The 13,611-nt window shown below is 37.1% G+C and overlaps 1 protein-coding gene across 2 annotated transcripts in view; it reads left to right on the forward strand.

The window, feature by feature from the left end:
* The window catches only part of Src64B (Tyrosine-protein kinase Src64B), a 151,354-nt gene that overhangs the window by 121,151 nt on the left and 16,592 nt on the right, over positions 1–13,611 (forward strand). For both annotated transcript variants that reach the window (XM_083143950.1, XM_083143951.1), the window contains 6 exons: positions 2,552–2,686; positions 5,168–5,282; positions 7,798–7,896; positions 8,895–9,148; positions 10,847–11,011; positions 12,076–12,335. In XM_083143950.1, the coding sequence (XP_083000076.1) occupies positions 2,552–2,686; positions 5,168–5,282; positions 7,798–7,896; positions 8,895–9,148; positions 10,847–11,011; positions 12,076–12,335 (1,028 nt within the window). The remainder of the gene's footprint in view (positions 1–2,551; positions 2,687–5,167; positions 5,283–7,797; positions 7,897–8,894; positions 9,149–10,846; positions 11,012–12,075; positions 12,336–13,611) is intronic.

Here is a 13,611-nt window from a genome sequence, read left to right on the forward strand (position 1 = left end):
ACCGTTCTCTTGATAGTCCCGGTCCCACAATCTACCTAGGTATATAGCAAGTAATATAAAGCAGTTATTTAAAAACATAATTTGCCATACAATAACAATAACCCTCTTGCTACAGTGGTAAGTCATGACAAACAAGGCTGGCCCACAGGACTTTTTCTCAGGGAGGAGGGGGCAGCAGTGGCTAAGTGGGGGCATATACCTCCCAGTTAAGAAAATTCTCATAAAATATCCCCCCAACCCACTGCATTTTCTCCATGTTGATTCCTTCACCTTTCCCCAAATTCTTTTTTTTCCCAATTTCCTGAGAAATTGCCCCCTGGCCCCACTCTGCAGGTTGCCCTTGATGACAAATGCTGGTACAGTCACAATAAATATTAAATCTAGTAGATAACATATGCATTGAAAGATAACAAATAAGGAAAATGTATTGTATGAAAAGACAGCGGTTCTTTGATTTCATTTGCTGCTTGCAACATATTGAGAAATATAACAAAAACAAACTCAAAGAAGGTGCAGATAATGAATGAAGTGTCCTGTAATTTATCACTATTAAGATCAAGGTTAGAAGAAGTTGTCAGATGTGAACTGTCTTCACTAGAGTGGTAGGATTTAATGATGATGCGTGATAGATAAATTTGTAGGCAGATTATGGATTTGACAAGAAGTTGATGTTATTGAAGGTTAAGTTAAAGGGTTGCACACCTATTTAGCAGTGGTTATTTATCTGTTCTTATCTTCCTCGTACACCACAATTGATTTTGATATAGACATCAAAAAAGGCTATTGGTTGACTCGAAGTCATGAAATATGCAGGGTCCAGTGGCGTGCCCAAGATTTTCAAAAGGGAAGGGTTATGTATACTTTTTCTTGGTAGCGTAACGAACTCTGAAGTTCGTGGGATCTTACCAAGAACGTTAACCATTGAAGTGGGTGTTGTAGCCACCACCCCCATAATAAATCAATGGGTGATGTAACTCATTTTGTCATATTTTCCTACCTTTGACGTTCTTTTTTTTAGGAATACTGGGCCAAAGGGGGGTTATAACCCCCACCAACCCCCACGTGGGCACGCCACTGAGGGTAACCATTAATATATGGCATTCAGCTTTGCAAGATGAATGGATGTAACTATGAAACCATCATTTGCAGTTTGGTTTGAATTGAATTGTTGTTTTAAGCCCACTTTATGCACAGAAAGGCTAATCGCGACTGGGACTTACAGTTTATAGTGGGATCCGAACCACTATGTGCCTCCACCGGGTATCAAACCTGGGACCCTTTGATTACAAGGCAACGACACTACCACTGCGCCAACGGGAGGCCCTTTTTGCAGTTTGGTACTAGATAGGACAAGAATAGATACAGGGAGGAAGGAACAGGTATTTTCAAAACTATCTGAAGATAAGTTGAGGAAATCTGGCTTGGCAGAGTGGGAACCCCTATTGTTCTTATTTTTAATATTTAATGCTGTTTAGCTGTCTTAGCATCATGAAATCATTAATGGGTTTGCAATGGGGCTACATTTAAGCTTGCATGTTAGTATTTGAATTTGTTATATTGCATGCATAGCAGAATACTAAACTATATAAATAAAATGTTTTGTAAAGTTAATTAAGTCTTACCTAATAGGCTAATCAGGGCTGGACCTATTGCTTAAACTTGGATCCTAACCAGTGTATGACGTACCTCCATCGGAGATCCCCCTAAAAAAAAATATATAGAACGTGAAGCAACATAACATCTCAAGAAAAAAGATAAATGCAGCAATTTCTGAAGTAATTTATGTAAGAAGTTGGAGCAGAAAGGAAGAAATCATTCATGGCTACTTTAAAAGATGTTTTTTTATTTATTGTTGAATAACAGTAATTGTATATTGGGCTTCTCTGATGGCGTAGTGATAATCTTTGTAATCATGAGGTCCCTAGGTTGATACTCAGTGTAGACTCATTGTGGTTGGTTCAAATCCCACTTTAAACTGTAGATCTAGTCCTAATTAGCTTATCTGTGCATAAAGTAAACTTAGAAACTCAAATTCACATACAGTAAAACCTTGTTAATCTGGACTAATGGGGGGGGGATAAGTTGACCGGTTTAACGAAAGTCTGGATTAACTGAAATAACCTAAAAGAACAGTAGAAAGTGCTTTAAAACTCCGTTTATAGCAACAAAACACGTTTATTATGGTGTATTTAAAGGGCATAGGCCTAAACACACTATACAGTACAAAGTCTGTGTGAAACAGAATTTCATCAGTGCATTTTCTTTAGGAAGTTCTCTTGTTGACTTCTAGCCACATTTAAAACATTGCATTCTGCTTTTTTATTTTTGCCTTTTGCCAAGTCCGGCTTATCAGGGTTTGGATTAACGAGGTTTTACTGTAGTTATATTATACCTGGGCCACTTGGAACTATTTTTATCCCCACCTAGGATCAAAACATATTACTTCTTCACAATATGTTACTGTATTAAAAAAAAATCCATGATTTGGGATGTAGCGGTAAATTTTACAGTTTTGTCAATGTATTCTGTTATATATTTATTTGTTTTACAGTTTACCCAGATGGTAAAGGTGGTTTCGACAGTCGCCACAATACTAATGGATCTGATGTGCCGAGATATGTTACCGATCCACCTGTCCGCATAACAAGGCCTATCGGTGATGTTATCCGTACCCCTACAACTCCATGCAAGTTATTTCTTGATTTTATTGCATCCGTACTAATTGTACCTAGGTATGATGCCAGTACACAACAAATACATAATGCTCAAAGTAATAGACTTTTAAACTTAATTCACAGCTAAGGAAAACTAGTATTGTTGTAAATTACTTTAACTGTTTTCCTATATTTATTTCTGTTTTTCTATTTAGTAGTTTGATGAATTTATTTTTATAAATTGCAGGTAAAATAAAAAGAAATATGCATAGTAAGGTAGGTTTAAAATTAAATCTTTTTTTTTTTTATTAACTTCTGTGTGTGTCCATAATTTTTATAAGGGCACTTACAATTGTCGTTTCAGTACAAAGTACAAGTATAATGCAAGTTTATCCCAGAGAAAACAATAATTGTCCTTTATCTATTGTGGTGTGATTCTTTTGACCAGTGGCAAGTATTTCATATACCTAGGTGCTATCACTGTGTAGAGAGGAAGAGGTCAGCTAGCGATCAAGCAATCAAGCCCCACTGGCATGTCTATTCCCACAAATAGTAGCAATTATTATATAAATATATATTTGGAAAATTAAGGGATGGTTGGTGTCTTCTAGCTTCTGCAAACACATTGTTTGCCACTGCTTTCAACTTTTTACTTTTGGTTGAGGACACGATTTGTTAAAATTATGAGATGAATGGTATGCCTTTAACAATTTCCACTTCAAATCCTTTATTGGGCCGAGAAGTAATAAATCATTGTGGCATATGTAAAATTTCTAATTTGGTGAGTAGGAATTCCAGTAGTCCTCTGAAGCATCAGGGTATTATATACATAGCACCCCACCCATCCCCCTTTCAAGGGTCAACATTTTATGAACAGAGAAGTGGATTCTCCTTTATCCTTCCATATAAATATTTTTGGCCTCAACAGCTAACAAAGTTGCTCAAATACAGTCTGACCCAGTGGCGGCATTGGGTTCCAAAACTGGAGGGCAAAGACAGTATATTTGCCTTTGTAGGTAAGGTTTAGCATAGTGCAGGGGCAAAAGTGGCTAAACGTGTGGGGACAACTGCCCCCCACCCCTAATCGCCGCCACTGTAATGACCTATAATTAAAAATTTAAATTTGTGGTTTTGAAGGTTGAGAAACTCTCTTCAGGCACATTTATTTCCTAATTATTATAAGTACCTGACAATTTTCCTCCTAAGAGCAAGAGAAAAAAAGCTATGTCATGTTCGGATAACATATCAGATAAAGGGGCAAGAGTTTATCTCCAAAACCAGATGGTGGATACAAAAGCATCAAGTATCCATATCAAGAGAAGTGTTACTTGTCATTTTTTTCTGGCACTTTAAGCTATCCTTTGTTGATACTACAGTGTTTAAAAATCGTATCTCCTAGTCGCATGTTGCCTTAAATTAGAAGTGTGTTAGCAGAAATGAACAAACAAGTTAGTTCTTATATTGCTTCTTACACTGCACTTAAAACTCTGTTCAGGGGAGTTGCTGGGGATCATTTCCTGGCAGGTGACTTTTCAGGGTGAGTCCATATTGGAGGTGGTAGGTTTTCATATTTTAAAATTAAAAAGTAGCATTTTTGAGAGTGAAATTTAATGTAAATTTAGCATTTTGGGATGGAATTATTTTCTTTGAAAGAAGGAGGATTGGATGGTAAAAAAATCAGTCTTGTTAACTGATGGATTTTGCAGATTTTCCAGTTTGTTCTTGAAAATTAAAGTGAAATTTTCAGCATTAGCAAATCTATAAACTAACATGGATTTGCTAACTCATGCATTTAAAAATCTGTATTCAAGGTAATAAATCATTTTATTTTGTCATTTAAGTATACTCATTAAAAGTTCAACACACATTATTTCAAATCCCTATCACCATTCAATGGCATTTTACCAAATTGAAAACATTATTCAAGGTTATATGTGCACTTGATGTTCCATGGACACACTCCTTGAAAGTTCACCTGAGCATGGCAAACACCTTTAAACACAATTTAAAATGAATTAATTTTAAATTATTAATTTAATAAGTGCAGTAATTATGTGCAAGAACTGTTAGAAATGTAATTTTGCTGTTTATTTTCCAGAGGCACCTACATTTTGCATTTAATTGTGCATTAAAAATACCTGTTAATACACTTAAATGGTGTGAAGAGTTGCATTATTTATTGAATTTCAAGTGAATACTGCATGGTTTTTGGGCAACATTTTATTTGTTTAAGAGAGGCCTAAATTCAATAAATAAATTGTGGCATTGTAGATTTCAATGCAGAAAGTAATTTTATTACGTGTGTGGTTTTTGTGATAATTTTCTAAAGTTAGATACATAATATCAATTCATTAGTGCACTCCTTGACTTTACAATACAATTCAGGCTAGGTTTTTAGTATTTTGTGTTTTTAAGTTCATTTCAGTTGAAAGCTGTTGTCAATTAATTTAAAAAAATGTTCATTCTTTAATTTCTTAACTGTGTTCTCTGATCATTCTTATTTACCTTGTCAGTTCACCCTGTACCCTCTGGAAAAAGGATAGTCATCGGTGTCTACAATTATGAAGCTCGAGAGGCTGTTGACGTTTCCTTTTGCAAAGGTGATCGGATGGAGGTTTTGGATGACAGGTACGCACTGCCCACACTACCTATTGTAGTTGTAATTGTAATTTATTCTCGTTCTGCAGTAGTATAGAACACGTCATCATGTTACATATAACATATATGATTACAGTACAAACACATCCACTTGATTACATATATGGGATGCAGCATAATTAAAGTTACAAATATATATATTACATACCCTTGATAACATATTTGGTATGTAGGTCAGCATAATTGAGTTGCAAATATATATTACATCCACTAGATTACATATACATATGTAGGATGTAGATCAGTGCAATTCAAGTGTCATACATGTTCATGTATATATTGTATCAAATTGATATGCATATGGGTGATACAGAGAAGGTAGTTTTAGATATGCTGTAGAAATTCTTCTATACTGTAAGGTGATGTTTCTAAGAGATAAGCTATTCAAAAATAAAATAAACTAAGATTTCTTTATTCCTGTATTTCACATGGAAGTTTATTGTATAGTAGTATTCCTGAGTTTTTGGCACTCCTTTTGTATAGGGTTAGTCTGTGGTTGTCTACGTGTATATTTGCCTTTATTGTGTTGTTGTTGATTTGGTGTTTTAAGTCCACTTTATGCACAGTAAGGCTAATCGGGACTGGACCTACAGTTTAAAGTGGGATCCGAACCACTTGTGCCTCCGCCAGGTATCGAACCCGGGACCCTTTGATTACAAGGCGAAGATGCAACCACTGCACCATCGGGGAGGCCCTTTTATTGTGTTATGATTATGTAATTATGAGGTGCATGTAAGAAAAAAGGGCCGATATTTTTTTAAAAAACAAGAAAATGATACAAGAAATTTATTGTGATTGATAAACATACCTTGGCTATTTTTCGACGTAGTCACCATTAACCTCCAGACATTTCTGATAGTGTGGTACAAGCTTCCGTATACCCTCTGTGTAAAAATCTGCTGCCTGAGAGTGCAGCCAGTCCAGAACTGATGTCTTGAGCACTTCACTGTCGTTGAAACGCTTCAATACAAGCCACTTTTTCAGGTGAAGAAAAAGAAGGAAATCGCTGGGGGCAAGGTTGGGGCTGTAAGGGGGATGATTGAATAGTTCCCATCGAAATCTTTCAATTGTCTCAACAGTACGAGCAGCTGTGTGTGGGTGGGCTTTGTCATGGATCAGAAAAATTCCACAGCGTAACATTCCTCTCCGCCGATTTTGGAGGGCACATTTCAGATTATTCAGTGTTTCGAAATACACCTCTGCTGTAATTGATCGTCCTGGTTCCAAGAATTCCACAAAAATCACACCCTTTTGGTCCTAAAACATGGTTACCATGATTTTGTGAACTGATTGTGTTTGTTTGAATTTCTTCGCTGTAGGAGAACCAGAGTGCCGCCATTGCATTGACTGCTCCTTAGACTCCCCAGTGGCGTACGATATCCACTTTTCATCTTCAGTCACTATGTGCGAAAAGAGGTCATCCCCATCCTCCCCCCAGCAGGCCAAAAAAATCACGTGCAGCTGTCCTTTGCTATTTGTGAGTGTCTGTCAGCATTTTTGAATGCCCTTCCCGAAACTTTCTGCACCACTGCCTGACCTTCCCTTCACTCATCACTGTCGGTCCATAAATGGCACACAATTCCCGATGGATGTCAGCTGCATTCTGTCCTTTGGCGTTCAGAAATCGTATGACAGATCTCACTTCACATTTGGCTGGATTTTGTATTACGGCAGCCATTTCACCTTACTGCTACTCGCACGTACGCAACCCCACTCTGACGATTCTATCTCTGTTGCAAGCACAGAATACTAGGGCATGCTCCTGCGCATGCTCAACTTCATCAGTGTTGCCAACCCCACATAAAAAATTATCGCCTTTTTTTTTTTTACATGTGCCTCGTACTATTTTATTGAGTTTTTTATGTTGTGCTTTAAAAATAGGAGGCATTCTAATAGGGATGGTCCTGTGAGTATTGAGAGTTTGTTGAACAGATTTTTAAAAGATGTATATGGAGGCTCATGGTTTGTTTTTGTAGAATGAAAACCTTCGACAGTTTTCTTGAGTTCCTACATAGCAATATGCCATATCTTAGTCTAGATGCTATGCTTGCATATTATTGTACCATTTTTAAGTTAGAGATAGTGCTCATTTACCGAATTGCATAATGTAAAGGGGCTAGTTGTTTCCATAGATTTTCAATTAAATGTATCTATTAAACCTTTAATGTGTATAGCTTGTGCCATACAAAATGCTAGTTCATGTGTATACCAAGAGGCAGTTTCAAATTGAGGTGGCATGATAGCCACTGATGACATCTATTGTATTATTGTAATGTTTAATGATTAATCAACATATTGATATTCATGTGTTAATACAATTTAGTATTGGATGTGTTTAATGATACATCAAAGTAATCTGTTATGGTAGATTTCAAAACATGGCCGTTACACCTGTTTTTTCCATCATGTCTGAGCGCATGATAGCTTTGGTGCTGACGTACTGGCCAAAGAATTTTAATTGACAAATTCTTATTTTCTTCCACAGTGAATCTGATTGGTGGAGGGTACGCCATATCCGAACAGGAAAGGAGGGTCTGATTCCATGGAACTTCGTCGCTGAGGATAAATCTGTGGAAAGTGAAGAGTAAGTATTGTGTACCTGCTATTTTTGCACTTTTTTGTACTTGTGTTGTATACTCCTATGATTTTCTATCCTTTGGATCATAACAATAAATTTCCAGACCTATATTGTTTTTTCATGCGTGCGTGTGCATGTATATGTAATCTGATGACTGAAATCATGTTAAAATTATCTTTGGTGTGTCTGAAATGCATCCGCTTTAGTAATAGTTAACCGTTTATTGAATAACACCTTTGTTAATATTTGCCTCGTGTTTATAGAAAGTGGTATTCAACCAGACTTTTGAAACTTTTATTTTACCTGAGAAAAAAAATTCTCACAGCAGATAGTGACAATGTAATTTTGTTCAAACGTGAAACAAGAACACCATGGTCAAATTTGGTGTCTTTTTGTCATGCTCTTTTTTTGTTTCATTCAAAGATTTTTTTTCTCAGTGTTCAAATTTTCATAAAACACCCACCATGCATGGGCGTCCGGAAGGGGGGACCAAGGGAGGGACCGTGGCTCCCCCCCTGGAAAATGAAAGTAAACCAAAAATTATATATTTCACACATATAATTTCATTTCAGCTACAATCATATGTGTTAATTATTGCATGAATATGATAAATTCAAATTTAAACTATGTTTTTTTGAGGGAACAACACTATTATTGGGGAAAATGTGCCTTTTTTGCCCCCACTGGAAAAAAATCCTGCAGACGTCCATGCCCCTATGATAGGATAATTTGAATAAGCATCCCCCACTTATCCCTAAACTCAACCAAGCACCCCCCCCCCCCCCAGCTAGGAATTTCCACTTTGAGCACAGATTTTTCTGCCATTCCTCTCAATTTTTAAATACTGAGCAAATAAAGAAGTTTAGCCATTGGCAAATAATTTATTTCACAGCACCATTAACTAGGTCACTAACACACTGATTCCAGTATCAAATCTTGGTCAATGTTGGAGTACTAATGTTTTGCTATGTATATGTGCTATACATTTATGCTTTTACTTCCAGCTGGTTCTTCGGCAAGATATCTCGGAAAGAAGCTGAGAAACTTCTTCTGGCCTCCGAGAACATCCGTGGAACATTCCTGGTCAGGAACAGTGAGCATAATCCCAAAGGATATTCCCTGAGCGTGAAGGACTGGGAGGAAGGAAGGGGCTACCATGTCAAGCATTATAAGATAAAGCCACTGGACAAGGGAGGATACTTCATAGCAACAAGCCAAACGTTTATAACATTGCAAGCTCTCGTCAATGCTTATATGAGTATGTACCATGCTTAAGATGAATTCAGTAATACAGAAATATTAGTGAGTTGCTTCTGTTTGATACTTTTTTAGATAATTTGTCATCTTTAAATATGGAGAAACTAGTACTCACTTTATCCGCGAAACTGTTTTTTCTTTGTTCTATTAATTTCAGTGGCCACGCCACCATCCTCTTTGGAACTCGCTGTACTGTTGCTTGGTGTGCATCTTTTGTTTGTAGTTCTCCGGCCGCTGCTAGGTGCGCTGTTGTTAACTGTACGTCTGCGCCTGTGTCGTCTGCTGCTATTTCCCGGTGTTAACTGTTGTAGTAGAGGAATCCAGCAAACACCATCTTATTAACTTGGACTGGTCCAGCTGTGGATTCCCCTACTAAACATTTAACCAGGAAATGGCAGCAGACGACATGGGTGCAGACGTACAGTTAACAACAGCGCACCTAGCGGCGGCCAGAGAACTACAAACAAGACGCACGCCAAGCAACAGTACAGCAAGTTCCAATGAGGATGGTGGCAGTGGCCACTGAAATTAATAGAACAAAGAAGAAGAAACAGTTTCGCGGATAAAGTGAGTACTAGTTTCACCATATTTATATACTACCGCGTCTCTTTTCCCAATTATAAATTGTCATCTTTGTTAAGGCAAATCTTTCATTTTCTCGTGTGTAGTGCTGTGTTTCAGTAAAAAGTCTCAAAGTATTTTTTGATTGTGAGAGTGTCATTTTAAACCTTTAAGGTTTTCGAATGGCTACATTGTACAATGCATTTCAGTTGTTGATTTTGTAGTCTTGAACATTGTACACAATATATGTAGTATTATTTTTTTGTAATAGATACAACAAGAAATTACCTCTTTAAGAACAGTTCCTTTCTATATCTTGTTCTTGTTCATTTACAGGGCCTGTTCAAAAAGAAACCAAACTCCTTTTTTTAAATTTAGTATGTAAATTAGATGAAGAGAACCTACAGTGGTGGTGCTTAGCGGTGTCCTTAGTTATTAACTTGGGCCCAGTTTCAAAGCTGTTGCTAACCACAGTAAATCACTTTGAGTGCAGATGTATTGAGTGCCTGCGGCGATTTTCAGTTACCCTACCATGATGGAACTGGAAGAACAACGAGTATGTGTGAAATTGCAGGAAACTTTCTCAAAGAGACATATGACATGTTACATGAAACCTATGGTGAGATATGTTTCAGTCGAACACAGTGTTATGAATGGTACAGACATTCCAGATCGGGTCGAACCTCCATCGAGAACGACAAATGATTGGGTTCCATGTTAAAGAGATGTTGATCGTGTTCTTTGACTGGCGGGGAATCGTCCATTCCCCCAGGTTGAAATCAACTGCCAAAGTCACAGATTCCAGACAATAGAAGAAATCAAGAATCCGCTACGGGACCTACAGGCCATTCCTAAACTGGAGTTTCAGTAGGCATTCCAGGACTGGAAGAAACACTGGAAGTAGTGTGTGCACAGTGGAGGGGAGTACTTTGAAGGAGACAGGTCCAAATAGCTGGTGAATATTATCATATTCTCAATTTTGTAAAAGTTCGGTTTCTTTTAGAACTGTCCTCGTATTTCTCGTCATTGTCAGTTCATTTGAATAGCCTGCAAAGTTACTTATTTATTGATATGTTAAATTTTTATGGAATGTTCTGGAAAGTTTTATTAGCATATTGAACATTTGTTTTCCTTTCAGAAAATGCCTTAGGTCTGTGCCATGTGCTAGCTAAAGCATGTCCAAAACCACAGCCTCAGATCTGGGATTTGTCTCCGGAGATGAGAGACCAATGGGAGATCGATCGAAGCGAGGTTCAACTTTTAAGAAAATTAGGTCAAGGAAATTTTGGTGAAGTTTGGTATGGTACGTGTGTTTGATATATTTTTTAAAAAATATATATTATCAATCCAGAGTTTCACATATATGTTCTTAAAATATATGCTGTAAAATTTTCCATGATTTTACATGATCCTGCATCCTTTTTTACAATCTGTAGGGTTATCCACAAACACAAGTTTTTTTCGTTTTTTCAATCTAAAAATAAGCCTATTTTGGTAACTCTGGGCTTGCTGAGTAATACACACAATGGCATAGTTAATTTGCCTATAACACTGGTCGACATGGGTTTCGATGTTTCGCAGATGACTGTTGTCTCTGAATAATCAGCATGCTGATTCCAAAAATGAAATCCATTTTTTCCCATCACGTCAGAATTTTTCACAATTTCACAATCAAATTATGATATTCGCCATTACAGTACATTTATTACATAACGCAACAAAAGGGAAATTTCGGTTGTTTCCAAATCAATAAGTGATTCTGGAAGTATTTTCAATGCTGATCATGGAAATGACATCCATTTTGTCCTGTCACATCAGGACTTATCACAATTTCACAATCAAGATTCTAATTTTTGCCATTACATCACATTTATTACACAGCGCAACAAAATTAATTTATTCAAGGGAAATTTCGGTTCTTTGCAAACCAATATGTGATTCTGGAAGTATGTTGAATGCTGATCACGCAAATGGCATCCATTTCCCCCCACAAGTTCACAATCAAAATTCTCATATTCACCATTCCATTACACCTATTACAGAATGCAACAAAATAACATTTGTGAACCTTTGTCTGAAGAAGTCCCTGTTAGAGGATGGAAACATTACGTTTAAAGTGTCTTATTTTACAATAAATTTTGCCTTGGTCACCATTTTAGTGTTTTATTGAAAATTTTAGGTCATATTACATTTTCGTTGCACCTATTTTGGGGATTATTATGTCATAAATATCCTAGCTCTACTCATAACACTAAGCTGTAACAACATTCAATCATTAGTATCTAAATTGGTTCAAGATGATATCCACTCACCATAGAATATCTAGAACTTAGGATCATGAAGGTTGAACATGTTTCTCTTTCCTAGGCAAATGGAGAAACCACATAGAGGTAGCAGTGAAGACTCTGAGGAAGGGAACAATGTCTACGCAGGCCTTCTTGCAAGAGGCAGCCATCATGAAGAAGTTCCGGCACGAGAAGCTGGTGGCCCTGTACGCCGTGTGTTCAAAAGAGGAGCCGATATATATAGTCCAAGAGTACATGAACAAGGGAAGCCTGCTGGAGTATTTAAGGAACGGAGACGGCAGGAATTTGCCATTTGGCGATCTTGTGGATATTGCCGCACAGGTATGTCTAGCACCTTCACTCTATTGCCGGCGTATAAGATGCACTTTTTTCCTTAAAAATAGGTCTTATATGCCGATACTCAGTATTTGATTAGGTAATCAAATAGGTACCTCCAATTCTGCAGATTTTGTCTGTTCTAAGTTAAACAGTTTCCTTGCGGTGTATGGCGGAGAAGATTAAAATGTATTATTTCCTAGTTAGGAAAGTTCTTTTTTGAAAGTAGACTTACTTATTAGTTTATATTTGAAATACAGCATGTAACAAAAGTCTGGGAACACTTTAAAAAAATTATTATAGCCAAACGAGTAGCATTACAAAGTAACAAAGTACATTATTTTAAAGAGTAAAGTTGTAAGTTTTTTTTCTCATTGCAGGTGTTACGTGTAGTTCCATATATCATCGCTAGGTGGTGTCATAATAGAGTTGGCACTTTCTGGAGCTGGTCTATGTATTTAGGATATAACTTTTGCACTAACTGTAGTCTGTACGGTTTCATGTTTAATTTTTTACGCAAAACACGCCACACAGTCATTGTTGACATTTCCAACTCGCGTGAAGCTCTTCGTATAGATTTTCTTGGACTCCTTGTGAAAGCTTCTCTCAACCGCTCAATGCCATTTTCACTCACACCTGGCCGACCACGTCTCTTCTTGACACACAAACACCCAGTTTCAACAAACTTTCCATACCAATTGTAGATTGCCTTCCTGGTTGGTGCTGCTTTCCCGTACTTCATCCTAAATTTTCGTTGGACATCCGTTGCACTCTTTGTTTTGTCAAATTCTAGCATGCAGAAAGCCTTCTCAGCTCCAGAAAGTGCCATCTTGATTGACACCACCTAGTGATATATGGAACTAGACGTAACACCTGCAATGAGAATAAAACTTACAACTTTACTCTTTGAAATGATGTACTTTGTCACTTTGTAATGCTACTCGTTTGGCTACAATAATTTTTTAAAAGTGTTCCCAGACTTTTGGTACACTCTATACTGTACATTAATTATAATAAAGTGCAGCTTTTTCGTCAACAATGTGTCCCAAGAGAAGAGGTGCACCAGCAAATACGGTATTTAAGAAGGAATCTGGATAGATTTCCTACCCAGTTTCTTAGTTACTTGCGAAGGATTTCTGGTAGTGCAAATAGTTGACTTCCTGTTGGTGTCATTCTACACTACTGGTACTGTTGATGGTATTTTTATTGTATTTCTCAACTTTTAAGTTGATAAATTTTAATGAACTAATGTATCGTGGGTGTTGCCAGTTTTTTATGAGGA

This window comes from Lepisma saccharinum, chromosome 22 (assembly GCF_977018435.1).
Source record: "Lepisma saccharinum chromosome 22, izLepSacc3.1, whole genome shotgun sequence".
Classification (NCBI taxonomy): Eukaryota; Metazoa; Arthropoda; class Insecta; order Zygentoma; family Lepismatidae; genus Lepisma; species Lepisma saccharinum.